Source organism: Lagopus muta, chromosome Z (genome assembly GCF_023343835.1).
Source record: "Lagopus muta isolate bLagMut1 chromosome Z, bLagMut1 primary, whole genome shotgun sequence".
In the NCBI taxonomy this organism is placed as follows: domain Eukaryota; kingdom Metazoa; phylum Chordata; class Aves; order Galliformes; family Phasianidae; genus Lagopus; species Lagopus muta.
Genome location: NC_064472.1, coordinates 4465370 through 4483540, shown reverse-complemented (window position 1 = coordinate 4483540; position 18171 = coordinate 4465370). Strand labels below are relative to the sequence as shown.

Below are 18171 nucleotides of genomic sequence, written 5' to 3'. Positions count from 1 at the left end.
GGCTTGCAAGAGCTTGCTCTGGATTTGTTGAACCTCGTTATGTTCTGCTGGCCAACAGATAAAGTCTGTCTAGGTCTCTGAATGACATCCCTCAGGCATTTCAATCACATGACACATCTTGGTGTCAATCACAAACTTTCTGAGGGTGCACATGATCCCACTATCAATGCAATTGATAATGGTATTAAATAGCCCCACTCACAGTACTGACCTCTGGGGTAAATCACTCATCCTTGTTCTCTGTTCAGACACTGAGACATTGACCACTACTGTCTAGGTACACTTTTGAGTGTGTTCTCAGAAAAAAAAAAATGGAAGCTATGTGATTTGCAGCCTCCTGTAATGTCAGACATTTAATAACTTTTAAGAACTAAGGTCAATTCACATTGAGAAAAAATTCAAAAATGGTATTTTGTCTTCAACTATCGTAAATACAGATCAGTACTATTTGACAGATTATGATGCAAAATCATTGCTATAATTTACATCAGAAAATCCACTGAAAGTGTTGTAAATGAAAGAAAAGTATAAGACATTGCACTTCAACACATCGCAAGAGATACCTGGATTATTGTGATACTGTTATTTTTTCTCCCCTAGTCCCAGCAGAGACGTAAAGTGTCTCTAGCATGTATTTGCAAAAATAAATAGATATTATAAAGCCCAGAAAATACACTTCTGCCTCAAAAAACTAAGTCTAGATCATCTATCATTTTATGAAGAACTCAGACTAATTGTGTGTGATGAACAAAAAAGTATGTATAACATCAGTAACAAGAGTATCCACAGTATAGAAAATCCAAAATGATTATTTTTTTTTATTTAAATTGAAAAAAAAAAAGCTGAGTCATTTCTATTTAAGAAAGTTAAAAAAAAAATCTAAAGAAAAGCAGAAATTTAGAGTTTATCTTATGTTTTTTTTGCAATTTCAAAAATAAAGCCCTACTGGTTTGAAAGCAACAGAAATCAAGAGAAGGCTGACCAGCAGGTAGAGGGAGGTGATTCTGCCCCTCTAGCCAGCTATTGTATATATTCACAAAATAAATTTTAAATAAATAATATTCACAAAATAAATATATTCACAAAATAAAAAATATGGTTGCCAAGAAAGAAGTTAAACAACAGCTCTTCTCATAGCTGTAGTCAGTGTACACTAATGAACAATGTACATCAGTCTCTCAGTTGACTGATTAAAGATTCTGTTTTTCCAAACATTATGAAACTCACTTTTAAAACTTAAAAACATATTTTAAATTTTGAATTTGGTCTCTTCAAAAATATGTGGATTGCTCCAAAAATAATGTCTCCTATTTTTTTTCCATGGAAACTGCAACAGATGCAAAGAGCATAATGACAACATTTGATAGGGCAAATGCTCAGCTACAAATCACTATTTTTCAGCACTGTCATTGCCATTAGCCATACATTTTACATTTCCTGGCATGATGGCTGCTGATGCATGCAGCCTGTCCCCGAGGGGTAAGAGGATCTTAGCTGAAGAATTAGCGGGACTCATTGACAGGTCTTTAAACTAGGAATGAAGGGGGAAGGGGACAAAATAAGGGCTACTGGAGTTGAACGGGTCATTCGAGGTCTTATACCAAACTCAATGGACAATGACGGCAGAGTGCATAGGGAAGGACTAGGGCAGGGGGATGCTGGGGATGCTGCTGTTCTAGGGGATCCTAGATCCCTTATAAAGGTGGCGAGACGGATAGCCCGGCTGAAGTGCCTTTATACCAACGCACTCAGCCTGAGTAACAAACAGGAGGAACTGGAAACTGTGATGCACTCGGGAAGTTATGACCTTGTTGCTATCACAGAAACATGGTGGGATGACTCCCACAATTGGGATACTGCCATCGACGGCTATAGACTCTTTAGGAGAGATAGGCGAGGTAGGAGGGGTGGGGGAGTTGCTCTCTATGTCAGAGATTGGATAAACTGTGAGGAGCTCCCTACGAGAAGCAGTCAGGAACAGGTTGAGAGCCTGTGGGTTAGGATTAGAGATGGGACAAATATAGGTCAGCTGGTGTTAGGGGTATACTACAGACCACCTGATCAAGGGGAGGCTGTTGATGAGGCTTTCTTGCTCCAGATGCGTGAGATGTCTGGCTCACGGGCTCTTGTCCTGGTGGGGGACTTCAACCATCCGGACATCTGCTGGGAAAACCACACGGCGAGCTGCAAGAGCTCCAGAAGGCTCTTGGAATCCATTGATGATAGCTTTCTGGTTCAGGTATTGGACAGACCGACCAGAGGCGAAGCGTTGCTGGACCTGCTGCTCGCCAACGCCGAGGAGATCATCAAAGGCGTCAAGGTTGGAGGCTGCCTGGGCTCCAGCGACCACGCCCTGGTTGAGTTTGTGATCTCAAGCAATGTGGGCCTGGCAAAGAGCAGGACCAGGACACTGAACTTCAGAAGAGCAGACTTCAAGCTACTCAATGGATTGCTGGCCAAGATCCCCTGGCGCGCTGCCCTCAAAGACAAGGATGTTGAGGAGAGCTGGCGGCTCTTCAAAGATGCCCTCCTGGAAGCACAAGAGGTCTCCATTCCTCTGAATAAGAAAGTGGGCAGGTGAGGTAGGAAACCGGCATGGCTCAGCAAGGACCTGCTGAGAGAACTGAGGGCGAAGAAAGGGGTGTACAAGCTCTGGAAACAAGGCTGTGTCACCTGGGAAGAGTACAGGAATGCCGTCCGGACTTGCAGACGTGGGATCAGGGAAGCCAAGGCGCAGGCAGAACTGAACTTGGCAAGGGACGTGAAAAACAATAAGAAAACCTTCTACAGGTACATTGCCCAGAAGAGACAGGCCAAAACGGGCGTACCTACTTTGGTAAATTTAAAAGGAGAACTGGCTTCAACAGATGAAGAGAAAGCCGAGGTGCTGAATAAGTTCTTCACCTCGGTCTTCACTGGTGGCCAGGATTCTAGTCTTTTTCATGTCCCTGAACCCTGCATCCCCAAACCTCTATGTGGGGACCAAGGAGGTAAATCCCTCCCCACTGTAAGGGCAGAGCAAGTCCGAGAGTGCCTCCTTAGACTGAATGAATACAAGTCTATGGGGCCGGATGGCGTGCATCCCAGGGTCCTGAAGGAGCTGGCCGAGGTGGTTGCCGAGCCGCTCTCCATCATATTTGAGAAGTCGTGGCTGTCAGGTGAGGTCCCGGACGACTGGAGGAAGGGTCACGTCACTCCCATATACAAGAAGGGGAGTAGGGAGGACCCGGGGAACTACAGGCCGGTGAGTCTCACCTCTGTGCCTGGGAAGATCATGGAACAGATCGTCCTGGACAACATGCTCGATCACATAAAGAATGAGCATGTGATCCGAGACAGCCAGCACGGCTTCACCAAAGGAAGGTCATGCCTAACTAATCTTGTGGCCTTCTATGATGGAGTGACGGCATTGGTGGACGAAGGGAAGGCGACCGATGTCATTTACCTGGACCTGAGCAAGGCCTTTGACATGGTCCCCCACCACATCCTCATCTCCAAATTGGAGGGAAGTGGATTTGATGGGTGGACGACCCTATGGATAAGCAATTGGTTGAAAGGCCGCAGACAGAGGGTGGTGGTCAATGGCTCTATGTCCAGGTGGAGGCCGGTAACAAGTGGTGTCCCCCAAGGGTCTGTCTTGGGACCGGTGCTCTTTAACATCTTTATTAATGACATCGATGAGGGAATTGAGTGCACCCTCAGCAAGTTTGCTGACGACACCAAGCTGAGTGGTGCAGTTGATACGGTGGAAGGAAGGGATGCCATTCAGAGGGACCTCGACAGGCTGGAGGGCTGGGCTCGGGTGAACCTAATGAGGTTCAACACGGCAAAGTGCAGGGTTTTGCATTTGGGCCGGAAGAACCCCAGGCACCTGTACAGGCTGGGAGGAGTGGTCCTTGAGAGCAGCTCGGCAGAGAAGGACCTGGGGGTCCTGATGGACAAGAGACTGAATATGAGCCAGCAGTGCGCTCTTGCAGCTCGAAAGGCAAATGGGATCCTGGGCTCCATCAGGAGAGGGGTGGTCAGCAGGGACAGGGAGGTGATTGTCCCTCTCTACTCGGCTCTTGTGAGGCCCCACCTGGAGTACTGTGTCCAGGTGTGGAGCCCTCAGTACAAGAAAGACATTGAGATTTTGGAAAGGGTCCAGAGGAGGGCGACTAAGATGATCAAGGGGCTGGAGCACCTCCCCTATGAGGACAGGCTGAGGGAGTTGGGCTTGTTCAGCCTGGAGAAGAGAAGGCTGCGGGGTGACCTCATTGCAGCCTATCAATACCTGAAGGGAACCTACACCCAGGAGGGGAGTAAACTCTTCAAAAGGGCTGACAACAGCAGGACTAGGGGAAATGGTTTTAAGTTGAAGGAGGGAAGATTTAGGTTGGATGTTAGGGGGAAGTTCTTTACTAGGAGAGTGGTTAGGCCCTGGAACGGGCTGCCCAGGGAGGTTGTGGATGCCCCGTCCTTGGACGTGTTTAAGGCCAGGTTGGACGGGGTCCTGGGCAACCTGATCTGAATGTGTATGTTTGGTGGCCCTGCTAGGCAGGGGGGTTGGAACTACATGATCCTTGGGGTCCCTTCCAACCCGGGTGATTCTGTGATTCTGTGATTCTGTGATTTTTGTCAGCAAAAATAAAGATCCACTTAATGCCAGTAGAAATGACCCACTGTCACCGTCACTACTAGTGAAACACATCCCACACTGACTCACAGCACACATCCCACTGGTTGGTCTCCATAAATGTTCAGCAAACATCAACAAATGTTAATGGATGCAATTTTCTCTGCATAGAGGAATTCAGTTCCACACCTTTGCTTCGCACACACTCCATGCCAGACACTGTTATGTCAGACTGCCCCTCTGCCGCCATCTGTCACACATCAACAATGCAAGAACACTTGTTGAGAAGGTTCAACGTCTTCTGTTATACCACCAACATTTTATGTGATCTTTTTTCAGGATATTCATCGTAGTGCTTGAAACCAAGTAATTTCAACCACTGTCTCCACAGGAATCTATTTACTGGATAGGCATTTTTCTGGCAAATGACTGTAGCTCACTACAAGGTGTCTTCTCACTCTCTGTGAATCTGAGACACTGCACTACACTAATCTCCAATACGAGTCAGTGGAGCTGTGTTAGACTGCTTCCAGCTTCTACTTGTTTTTCCTCATGCTGAAAACAAACAAACGAACAAATAAATAAAAAGTCTTGAAGGAAGCTAATTATAGTTAATTAACAAATTAAAATTGAAAAATGATTAACAGAGGTATGGAAATAAGTAAAATGGAATGGACCAAAAAAGAGAGGAATCAGTAAGAAAAGGAAAATAAATTTATTTCCTAATCATGCTTTCAAAACTGGCCCTAATTTGGGGCCATCCATTTGTCATCCAAATTCTAGCAGATAACGTGCTGAAAATATTGCAGATGGTTCAGTGCAGCAGGAGGGGTGGTTTGGATGGGAAACAGTTCCTATGGCTGCCTCAGCAGATTGCTTTCAGCGAAGATATTGACAGTGCCCAGTCACTGTCATGAAATAGTGCTTGTTCCTTTATTTCTGTCAGGGCCTTTCAAATGGCTGATCTATGTGTGATTGAAATCAGGAGGATCTGTGAGAGTTCAATTCTTATTGTTGCCAAACAGCCCCAGAGTTTTCCTGTCTCTGTAATGACAAGCATTATGATTGAGAAAAGCAAAGCAGGGCACATCTCGATGAAATTTTCAGTGTGTAAGTAAAATTATCTTTCAATAATTCACACTGTAAGAAGATGATAAATTAAAGTATTATTTTGCAAACTTTAATCTCTTCAAAACATTGTTCATTTAAAAGAGGTCTGGATGGAGGTGCTCAGTGAATGAATCAGTTCTACTGACAGAACAGAGAGTAGGTATTTGAAAGAAGTAAACTAACAAATCTTTTTATGTTCTATGTATACTACTGCCCAACAGATACATCAGGTAACTGTTATTAATTGGTTTGCCACCTCAGCATGCTTCCTGATACGCAGAAACCCTCATAACCTAGAGGATGAACTTTAGCCATGTGTGAAGGAGTGTTAATGAATTTTTTCTAACACAACAAACTTTTCCAATTTTGCTTTTAAGCATTTATTTAAGGAGATATATTGTTTTTACTGAAGAAAGGAAGTGAAAGGAAGATCTCATACATCTTTAATTACATATTTTAATGCTAATTTTACCATTTAACTCATTACCTCTACATTAAGAAATTCTAGTCCTCTTCTTTCTCAATTTTCAGAAAATGTTATATAGATATAGATATAGATACAGATCACAGAAACATACAGAATTACAGAATCATAGAGTTGTAGGGGTTGGAAGGGACCTCTTGAGATCATCTAGTCCAACCCCCAATAAAGCAGGGTCCCTGCAGTAGGTTGCACCAGCAAGTGTCCAGGTTGGTCTTGAATATTTTCAGAGCAAGAGATTTCACAACTTCTCTGGGCAGTCTTTCCTGTTCTGTCACCCACAAAGCAAACAAGTTCTAGGTCATGTTCATATGGAACTTTCTGTGTAACCATTTGTGCCCATTGTTCCCTCTCCTGTTGCTGGCAACACCAAAATGAGCCTGGATCCCTTCTCTTGACCCCTGTCATTTTTATGTTTTTTTTATGAGCACTGCCGCTAAGCTTGCTTAAGGTGAGGTGGTCAGCTCCGCGTTTAAAGACTGCCTCCTCCAAGAAAGAAAGGAGAGTGGTAGTTGTAGGTGACTCTCTTCTGAGAGGAACAGAGGGTCCAATATGTCGGCCTGACCCTACCCGTAGGGAGGTGTGCTGCCTTCCTGCAGCCCGGGTCAGGAATATTTCTAGAAAACTCCCCAGCCTTATCCGCCCCTCTGATTATTACCCTCTATTGATAGTTCAGGCCGGCAGTGATGAGATCCCTGTTAGAAGCCTGAGGATTATAAAAAATGATTTTAGGAGGCTGGGGAAGTTAGTTGGTGGAGAGGGCATACAAGTAGTGTTTGCCAGCATTCCCTTGGTGGCAGGGATGAACGCTGAGATGACCAGGAAAAGCCATCTTATAAATGCATGGCTGAGAGGCTGGTGCAAGCGTAAAAATTTTGGATTCTTTGATCATGGGGTGGTCTACTCGGCATCTGGCCTGAGGTCTACTGATGGGAATTGCTTGTCTCCAAAAGGGAGACGGATACTTGCCCAGGAGCTGGCGGGACTTGTAGAGAGGGCTTTAAACTAGATAGGAAGGGGGAGGGGGATAAAGCCAGGCCTGCTAGAGAGCAGCCTGGGGAAGTGGTAGTGGGATTAGGTGAGAGGCGAGGGGCTCAGCTGAGGTGCGTCTACACTAATGCACGCAGCATGGGCAACAAACAAGAAGAGTTGGAAGCCATTGTGCAGCAGGCAAACTATGACCTAGTTGCCATAACGGAAACGTGGTGGGATTGCTCCCACGATTGGAGTGCTGCAATGGATGGCTATAAACTCTTCAGGAAAGATAGGAAAGGAAGGCGGGGTGGAGGTGTAGCTCTCTATGTTAGGGAATGCTTTTACGCTACTGAGATTATGACTGGGGACGATAACGTTGAATCCCTATGGGTAAAGATCAGAGGAAGGGCTGACAAGACAGGCACCCTGGTGGGCGTCTGTTATAGACCCCCAAATCAAGATGAAGAAACAGACAAGGTATTCTATAAGCAGCTGGCACAAGCTGCACAGTCGCCTGCCCTTGTCCTCATGGGGGACTTTAACTTCCCTGACGTATGCTGGGAGTACAGCACAGCACAGAGGAAGCAGTCTAGGAGGTTTCTGGAATGCGTAGAGGACAACTTCCTGATACAGCTGGTCGAAGAGACCACTAGAGGAACTGCCCCACTAGACCTGCTGTTCACAAACAGGGAAGGTTTGGTGGGAGATGTGGAGGTTGGAGGCTGTCTTGGACAGAGTGATCATGAAATGATAGACTTCGTGATTCACGGTGGAGCCTGGAGGGGGAATAGTAATACTGCTACCTTGGACTTCAGGAGGGCGGACTTTGAGTTGTTCAGGGGACTAATAGGGGGAGTCCCCTGGCATTCAGTCCTAGCGAGCAAAGGGGTCCAAGAGAGCTGGTTGCTCTTCAAGAAGGAAGTCTTAAGGGCGCAGGAGCAAGCAGTCCCCCTGAGCTGCAAAATGAGCCAGCGGGGAAGAAGACCGGCGTGGATGAATAGGGAGCTATTCCTGAGGCTCCGGGAGAAAAAGAGAATCTACCGCCTGTGGAAAGAGGGACAGGCCACTCAAAATGAATACAGGAAAGTTGTTAGGATGTGTAGAGGTGAAATCAGAAAGGCAAAAGCCCAGCTTGAATTTAACCTAGCCGCTGGTGTGAAAAGGAATAAGAAACTCTTTTATAAATACATTAACAGTAAGAGGAGGACAAAGGAGAATATCCACTCTTTGCTGGATGAGGCTGGGAATGTGACCACTGAGGATAAGGAGAAGGCGGAGGTTCTGAATGCCTTCTTTACGTCTGTCTTTAAAAGTCAGACCAGTTATCCTCAGGATACCCCTCTCTCTGACCTGGTAATCTCGGCCGGGGAGCACACTAACCCCCCTGTGATTCTGAAAGAAACAGTCAGAGACCTACTGCTCCAGCTGGACTGTCACAAGTCGATGGGGCCAGATGAGATCCACCCAAGAGTGCTGAGGGAACTGGCGGAGGTGATAGCCGAGCCGCTTTCCATCATCTGTCAGCGCTCCTTGTTGATTGGTGAGGTCCCAGAAGACTGGAGGCTTGCCAATGTGACTCCCATTTATAAGAAAGGTCGTAAGGAGGATCCGGGGAACTACAGGCCTGTCAGCCTGACCTCGGTGCCAGGGAAGGTTATGGAGCAGATCGTCTTGAGGGAGATCATGCGGCATGTGCAGGGTGACTGGGGGATCAGGCCTAGCCAGCATGGATTCATGAAGGGCAGGTCCTGTTTGACCAACCTGATCTCCTTCTATGATCTAGTGACCCATCTGGTGGATGAAGGAAAGGCTGTTGATGTGGTCTACCTAGACTTCAGCAAAGCCTTTGACACTGTCTCCCACAGCATTCTCCTGCAGAAGCTGGCAGCCCGAGGCTTGGATGGGTACACTCTTGGCTGGGTAAGGAGCTGGCTGGAGGGCCGGGCACAGAGAGTGGTGGTGAATGGAGTCAAATCCAGCTGGCGACCAGTCATGAGTGGTGTTCTGCAGGGGTCGGTGCTGGGGCCTGTCCTCTTCAATATCTTTATTGATGACCTCGATGAGGGCATTGAGTGCACCCTCAGTAAATTCGCAGATGACACCAAATTGGCTGGAAGTGTGGATCTGCCTGGGGGTAGCAAGGCCCTACAGAGGGATCTGGACAGGCTGGAGAGCTGGGCTGGAGCCAATGGGATGAGTTTCAACAAGGCCAAATGCCGGGTCCTGCACTTCGGCTACAACAACCCCAGGTGACGCTACAGGCTTGGGGCGGTGTGGCTGGAGGACTGCGTAGAGGAAATGGACCTGGGGGTATTGATTGATGCTCGGCTGAACATGAGCCGACAGTGTGCCCAGGTGGCCAAGAAGGCCAATGGCATCCTGGCTTGCATCAGAAACAGCGTTGCAAGCAGGAGCAGAGAGGTGGTTGTTCCCCTATATTCAGCACTCGTCAGGCCGCACCTCGAGTACTGTGTCCAGTTTTGGGCCCCTCACTGCAAGAAAGATATTGAGGCCCTGGAACGTGTTCAAAGGAGGGCAACGAAGCTGGTGAGGGGTCTGGAACACAGGCCATATGAGGAGAGGCTGAAGGAGCTGGGAATGTTCAGCCTGGAGAAGAGGAGGCTCAGGGGAGACCTCATTGCTCTCTATAACTTCCTGAAGGGAGGTTGTAGTGAGCTGGGGGTCGGCCTCTTCTCTTGTGTCATTAGTGATAGGACCAGGGGGAATGGTTTCAAGCTACGCCAGGGGAGATTCAGGCTGGACATGAGGAAGTATTACTTTTCAGTAAGGGTGGTCAGGCACTGGAATGGACTGCCCAGGGAGGTGGTGGAGTCACCGACCCTGGGGGTGTTCAAGGAAAGACTGGATGTTGCGTTGAGGGACATGGTTTAGTAGGAGCTATTGGGAATAGGTGAACGGTTGGACTGGGTGATCTTTTAGGTCTTTTCCAACCTTAGTGATTCTATGATTCTATGATTCTATGTTTAAAAGCAATGATAAGATCTTCTCTCAGTCTTCCCTTTTCCAGGCTGAACTATCTCAAATCTCCCACCTTTTCCTTATCAAGGAAATGCTACAGGTCCCTAATCTTTGTAGCCTTCTGCTGGATTCTGTCTGGTAATTCCCTGTCTTGAACTGGGGAACTGGAAATGGTTCCCCAGATATCGCCTTATCAGGACAGGGTAGAGGGGGAGGATCACCTCTCTTGACCTGCAGGACACTGAGGTTCTTCTCCACAGATCTACTTTCCAGCAGGCCAAGACCTAGCCTATTACTAATGAATGTTTTTATTCGTCCTCAGGTGTATAAACTCTGCACTTGCCTTTGCTGAACACTTAAAAGCTCTTTTCTGTCCAACAGAACACCTACTTCTTGTTGAATGACAGCAAAGCCTTTTGCTATGTCACCCACTTCTCCTATCTTCATATCTTCAGCAGACTAGCTGAGGGTGTACTTTCTCCCTTCATTCATGTCACAGATTAGTATGTTAAAAAAGGCTGGACCCAGTACCAACCCCCATGGATAACACTACTAGACAGATTGTTAGAATATATTACAAGCATTTTTTTTTTCTTCTCCCCCTCCCCTCCCCCCCCCCCCCCCCCCCAGACAGAAGATGAAGGGGGGGAGGGAAGGGGGAGGAGCTAATCTTCTCAGCAAAGATGAGCGTCTGCATTAATTGAGCGTCTGTACTGTTGTTCCACTCAGAAAAAAAAAAAAAAAAAAAAAAAAAAAAAAGGAAAATTTTACATTTACAAGAGAAGAAGCACAAAATTGGACACCAAAAATTATGCTTTGACTTTGGAAAGGAAAAAATATCTTTTCCCTTAACTGCAATCTACAGCCTAGTCACTCAAAAGTCTACATTTTTCAAGTCAGCTCATACTGAACAGTAACTTAATTCTCCTTCTGGATATTGGTTTGGCTCAGAAGATAACAGAATTCCAGCCTCTTTCCATTGATCATTTTTTCCAGGCATCTGGGGAAACACAGCTGTATCTTACTGGGAGAATACTGAGGATAAGATAGTGGCAATATTGGACAAGGAAAGATGTGGTGAAACTGTAGTAAACAGCGTAAATATCAGGAAGGAGAAGAAAAAAAGAAAAAAAAAGCAAACAAAAGCCCCATCTACTGAGTAAATCTGGTGAAATTTTGAAGTGTATTCTAGGATATTTAGCCTGGTGTAAGATGCGTATCAGCAGAACCAAATATTACTTTCCATTCTTAGATCAGTGCAACCTCTTACTTTACTCTTCCAGTGTAGCCTGCATCACACACTAATTTATCTCCAAGCGATTAACAAATAGCTGAAATGAATCAATTCTCCAGAATGCACTTCATGATCTGAAAAGCATCTATATTTACTGCAAACTCTGAGTATTAGGATATGCTTGAAATTAATAGACACTGAATTTTCTTTATCAAATCTGAATAAGTGGCAAAACTAGTCCAAAAAAGCAACTTGGATCTGAATCAAAGAACAAAAGCAAAATTATGCACTTAGTCTAATCCCTATTACAGAAGCTCATGCATCACAAAATCATTATTGTTTTTATACATTTTTGAACTTATTTTGTATGCAAGATCCCAAAACTAATCAAATGAGTCACTTGTATTTGTAGAAATAGAACATTTAACAGCAACAGCAACAAAGTAAGATGGAAATAAACAGCAAAAACATTTGCTAAATTTGCTAAACAGACCAAGAAACACTTTTCTTCTCTGTCTGCCTGAAACAACTCACAGAGAAAGCTTTCCTTAATCCTTCCCTTCCCTTCCCTTCCCTTCCCTTCCCTTCCCTTCCCTTCCCTTCCCTTCCCTTCCCTTCCCTTCCCTTCCCTTCCCTTCCCTTCCCTTCCCTTTCGTTATACTTTAATTAATATTAGTAAATAATAATACCTAAAAAAATAAAAAAAAAATCAGAAGACCACTTTCATTCAACTCAGCAAATGCAAGTATGTTTAGATCATGGAATAATACAAATAATATTTGGAGGATGCCTTTATAGTAATAATTTTGTAATAAATTTTCATGTAGCAAAGGTTTTTCTATTTTATCAACTTGCTTAATACACTAATTTTTTTACTCCTTTTGGAAGTTATTCTATATCCCCTCAGTTAATCATTGCTATTGTTTAACAGAGAGGACAAGAATTAATTATTGTTATTAGTGTAATTATCTAACAAAATATAAATCATTAGGACTTGGCTTCAGGATTTAGGAGCAATTGTGTATGTGCATATAACTGCGAAACAAAGATGGAACCAAAACTTCGAGCTGTATAGACTTGGAAACATGATAGCATCAGGCTCATCTTTCAGATGTGAGCTAAAAGGGAATTTGTAAACAAAATATGTTTCAAATACACAAAAATTCTTAGGGTTTAATTTTGTCAGTCAACTTGAGATAGGTTTGAACAGTACAGGGTTACCTGAGATTTGTCATAAAACCAGAGAGGACAGTATCAAAATGTTTTTTTAAATGAAAACACACACACAATAAGTATTAGAAATATTTAATTTCAGTATGGAATGTAGTCAAATGAAAGTCAGTGAAAAAAAAAAAACAAACACCTTTTTTCAAAGTATGCCTTTACATCCCTTTTTTTTTTTTTTCTTTTTTTTTTTTCCCATTTTATATTCTTTTATTTCATTTTACTTCCTAGTTCTAGCTTTATTTTTATCTATCCATGCAGCAAATCTATGACAAAATATATAGGTGTGCTTGATAATAAATTAGTGCACTACTCTGAAAAAAAAAAAAAAATCAGAAAACATTAAAGGGTTAAATCACTCTATGGAATCTATAATATCTAATAATGATAGAGAAGTATCTTTCCAGGTGAATAACTTTGTACATATTAACTAAACACAGAAATCTGTTCAGAAGTCTGATGTTTTTGGTGGTGTTTTTTTTCTGGAGTTAATGTTCAGATACAAATGTTCAGATACATAAATCACAACTCTTAAATCACTGTCTGTCTACACATTATTACTCTTCTGTGGTAGATCTCAGATATGAATGTGCTGAGCTTAACTTCTACTGCCAGCTTTTTTGGAACTTCTACTTCACTGAGTAGATCAAATAACAAGAGATTGACTGTCATCCTGTATAATCTGTTATCTTGGAACATACAACTGAAGGAATAAGACTTAAAACCCAAGGCAAATACTCTGTAATACTAACATCAAAAGGACATCCACTACTGGTGCCCTCTTCCTCATTCTTACCTATTCTGTCATATAATGACTACTCACAGCCCATCAAAATGAATGTGAAGTTTTCAGTGAAAAGACCTCTATATGTACAGTATGAAGTCACACAGAAGAGGGTGGGAAACAGGAGGTCAGATTAACCAGGGGATCCATTGAAGTGAACTATATTTATGATAAAATGATGCTTTCTAAAATTTCTGTGAGTTGGCTCTTAAGGAAAATTATTTTCTTATTTGAAGTATTTAATATTGAATGGAATGATGTACTGAAAGTCTTTTATCTAAAAGAGATTTCCCACTCAGAAACTTAATCCCAACTGTTACTCTTTTTATCATGGCTTAAAAAGGGAAGAAGAAATTAGAGGAAGGACAAACAAGCTAGGATATTATCAATATGTCATCCTATATATAATTTACCTATAAAAATCAGAGATGTAAATTGAACTTTTTCTCTTGCATTCCTATTCAATTCTGATGTTGTTACTGTAGCTGGACACATAATTTCCTGGACAGTGGATGTAGGTCATCAGGAAAATGTAGCCCTCATTTCAAATAATATAAATAGTCTTTCTGGACATTTTCCATTTTTAATCTGGTGTAAATTAATCTAGTCTGCACTTCAGTCAATCTTAATTAATGATTCACAATACTACATCAATTCTTTCTCTATTGCAATTTGAGCAGTAGGGACTATCTCAATATTACACTGAAGTGTTTCATACCCATTCCATATTGGAAACTCCTAGTCAATAAATGACAAATTGTCTTCCTCCTTTATCAGTTTCTTAATTGTCAGATCTTTTATTCCCTCCTCCACCTTACCCCCCCTTAGTTTATCTCAGATTTTCATTAATCCCATTGAATGTCATGACTAGACACTTCATCCCAGTGTTATTTCTCTAGATCATGCAAACATCCAATTCTTCTTAATTATCTGACCTTTCTCATTTTCTGAGATGTGTCATTATCTTGTGTAATCTACAACTCTGAGGGGTTTAAATTCATTAATTCATCAGATAAAATTTTCTGAAGAATGAAATAATAACATTTGAATAAATTCTTGCTTATCTCTTTAAACTCATGCTTTAAAACTCTTATAATGCAGGAAATGGAAACAAACGTTTCCTCAATGTGTATGTAAGTTGGATATTGTGATACTTTTATAATATGAGTATGGTACATTTTGCATTTTTTTTTCCTTCAAAAAAACATGTTTCTTACAAGAATATGTTTGGAAAAAATTGCTGCCATCTTTTGGCTACGTTGAAGGGGAAAAAGGGGGACATTATGTTGAAAGTTCCAGCAGACATCCTCAGTAACTGCTTTACTATGGACAAGTTAATTTGAAAATGCAGAAAGTTACTCTCAGATAAACATCCTTCCCCATTTTATATAGCGATCGTAGCATAACACCTGTGCCAGAATTATTGCCTTGGTTAAGCAGTAGGGAAAATAGCTGTCACTGAAAGATGTGGCACCGACATTGAGGATAAACATAACAACAAAACAGAGGTAACAACAAAACAGAGGTAACATATACAGACAGAAAATTATATCCATTTGCCCTGTTTAATCTTTTATATTTGGCACCTTGTCCTGTTGTTTGAATAGGAAATAAAACTTGTTTTACCTACATAATTATTATAATTACAACTTTCTTTATCCTGAAATTTATTTGGAATCTGTTATATTATTATTATATTACTTTTTCTGCTTATTTATTTTCTTCTTTTTTTTTTTTCTCTTTGAATTTCCAAAATATATAATTAAATTATTGTTATGTATTCAGACCAATACACTGGCTTTTGAGATGTACACTGCACATTCTGTAAAGTCTTTTTAAGAACAGAGAATACAATTGTCAGTGAGAATAAATCAGTGATAAAATCTGGGAGAATGAAACACTGTCCAGGGAAAATAATGACATATCTTGCCAGCACTGGATTTTATTAAAACATGCTGCAATTTTTCTTTATCTCTTGGAATGAGGCTCAGACAAGCATTCTGTTACTGATGGGACAGGAGAGGAGACCAACACCAGCTGAGCCATAATAGTACTCAGCAAAAAGTCAGGAGTTGTGAGGAAGAAAACAGTCACTGTAGACATCCTCCGCACTTTGCACAGTACAGCTGACTTTGCAGTTAGTAACATTTCTGCTTGGGCTCAAGGGCCAGCAGGCCAACAAGTTACATTCACACTATCCATCACCTCTCAGCAAGTGACATGAGCACTTACGCTAACAGCAGCGAACTGACCACTCTCTCCTCCTTACAGTGGATCCAGGGATGGTTTTGCAAAAATAGCTAATTAAAAAAAGGCTTATAATATCTCACTCCGTAACAAATTAAGCTGACTCATTGCCCCAGCCACCAATTATATTTAAAAAAATGAAAGAATAAAATCCCTCATTAATCATTCTTCCTCTTTCAACTTTACATTCCCAATTCACCCTTTCTCCCCAGATATGCTGCCATTGAAACTTACCGCTTTTGCCAACTCCCCCTGCTCCTAGCATCACCACCTTGTACTCTCTGGAGCTTGCTGAAGAATTGCTGGAGGAGCTGATCATTTTGTTTTCTAGCTCCATCTTGCACGAGGCAGAAGAAGGGAGAAAAAGGCAAGAAAAAAGCAACTGGCAGATGCTGTCTCTGATCTTAAACAACTATAAAAGCTCTGTTTAAAAAAAAAAAAAAAAAAAAAAAAAAAAAAAAAAAAAGGAGAATGGAAAGGTATAATACAAGAGGTATGATTTATCAGCCTTACACTCGCTGCTGTGCCTGTGTTAGCTGGAGAATGTCTCATAGCAACCACTTTAACAGCTTCCAATAAAAATCTCTCTCTGCCCCCTCCCAGCTCTGTATCATTTTCCATGTTTCTCCTTCTGGACAGAAGCAGTTTTGTGAGGCTCAAGAGCTTAGATACCTCTGGGTGTTGCTGTGTCACTGGAATCAAATTTAGCAGACACTCCAGAAAAAAAAAAAAAAAAAGAAAATAAATGGATTAGATTGCTGAATTATGATGCTTGCATTCTGTGTATCACTTTCTTGGATTTTAAGCAACAACAAACTACCAGACAGCCCCCTTATATACTTGGAGTTAAATATTGATTATGTCTTCATAAAGTTTGCAAGATTTACATTTAATACAATCATAAACAAAAAGATCAACAACTTATAAAAGTCGTTGCTTTTGATTAATCTTCCTTCAAAGTTTTCTATGGTTAGGATTGCCCATAGATAATTTTCTTTTATTTCAGTCTGCATTATTTATTTATTCACAGATTCATGAGTTTTGAAAGAGGGAAAGCAGCAGGGGCTTGTTTTGTTTTTATTTCCACAGAGAATTTCAGAAGAGAACTGAAACTAGAGAAGAAACACCCATTCATCTAGAACATATTTATGTAAGTAAAATAAATAAAAACAATTCTAAGTATTTCTTACAAAAATCATGTAACATACCCAAACAACTCAGTTTGTTCTAATAGATAAGGAAAAAATAAAAAAAGAAAAAAGAAAAAAGAAAAAAAAAAAAAAGAAAGAAATCCAAACGTCACACTGTGACCTATTCTCTCTTTAGTATTATTTAGCAAACTTACAAACAAGTGACCAGAATACTTCAGTGATTTCTGTAGGATATCCTTAAAAGCTGCATTATATTTAAAGAATATGGGAAGTATCATAGAATGATAGAATGCCCTGGCTTAAAAAGGACTTCAGAAATCATCTGGTTTCAATCCCACTGCCATAGGCAGTCACCAACCATTAGACCAGGCTGCCCAGAGCCACATCCAGCCTGGCCTTGAATGTATCCAGGGAGGGGGCATCTACAGACTCCTTGGGCAGCCTGTTTCAACAATTTAAAACCCTCGAATGAAAAAACTTCCTCCTAATTTCTAACCTAAATCTCCTGTCTTAGTTTAAAACCATTTTCCCTTGTTCATCCTCATAAAAAATCATTTTGATTCCTATTCATATGCTCCCTTCAAGTACTTGAAGACCACAATGAGGTCTCCACAGAGCCTTCCCTTCTCCAAGCTAAGCAAGCCATTTCCCTCAATCATTCTCCATAGGAGTGATGCTCCAGCCCTCAGAGCAGTGGCCCTCCTCTGGACCCTTTCAAAGAGCTCCACATCCTTTCTGTACTGGGGACCCCAGGCCTGGATGCAGTACTCCAGATGGGGCATCACAAGAGCTGAGTAAAGGGGGACAATCACCTCCCTCTTCCTGCTGGCCACCCCTCTTTTAGTGCAGCCCAGAACACATTTGACCTCCCGGGCTGCAGGCGCACACTGCTGACTCATGTCCAGCTTCTTGTCCACAAGGATCCCCAAATCCTTCTCCACAGGGCTGCTCTCAAGGGATTCTCCTTCCAGTTTGTACAACTGTATATGACATTTAGGATGCACTCAACATCATTGTCTATGTCATTGATATAGATGTTAAAGAATACTTGTCCCAAGACTGACCCTTGAGGTAAACCGCTTGTGACCAGCCTCCATCCAGATGTAGAACCATTGATCACAACCCTTTGCCTGTGACCATCCAACCAGTTCTTAATCCATTGAACCACTCATCTTTCAAATCCACACCTCTCCAATCTGGAGGGAAGGATGTGGTGAGGGACTATGTCAGAGGTCTTGCAGAAATCAGGAAGATTACATCTGTCACTCTTCCTCTGATCACTGATGTGTCACTCCATCAAAGAAAGCCCCCAGATTGATCAGGCAAGATCTGCCTTTGGTGAATGTCATGGTTTTATGATTTTTGGCTATC

The 18171-nt window shown here is 42.3% G+C and overlaps 1 protein-coding gene across 1 annotated transcript in view; it reads right to left on the bottom strand.

The window, feature by feature from the left end:
- The window catches only part of RIT2 (Ras like without CAAX 2), a 198970-nt gene extending 182889 nt beyond the window's left edge, over nucleotides 1-16081 (bottom strand). Inside the window, exon 1 of the mRNA XM_048932024.1 lies at nucleotides 15884-16081. Within this exon, the coding sequence (XP_048787981.1) occupies nucleotides 15884-15986 (103 nt within the window). The 5' untranslated portion in view covers nucleotides 15987-16081. The remainder of the gene's footprint in view (nucleotides 1-15883) is intronic.
- Nucleotides 16082-18171: the final 2090 nt, after the last annotated feature.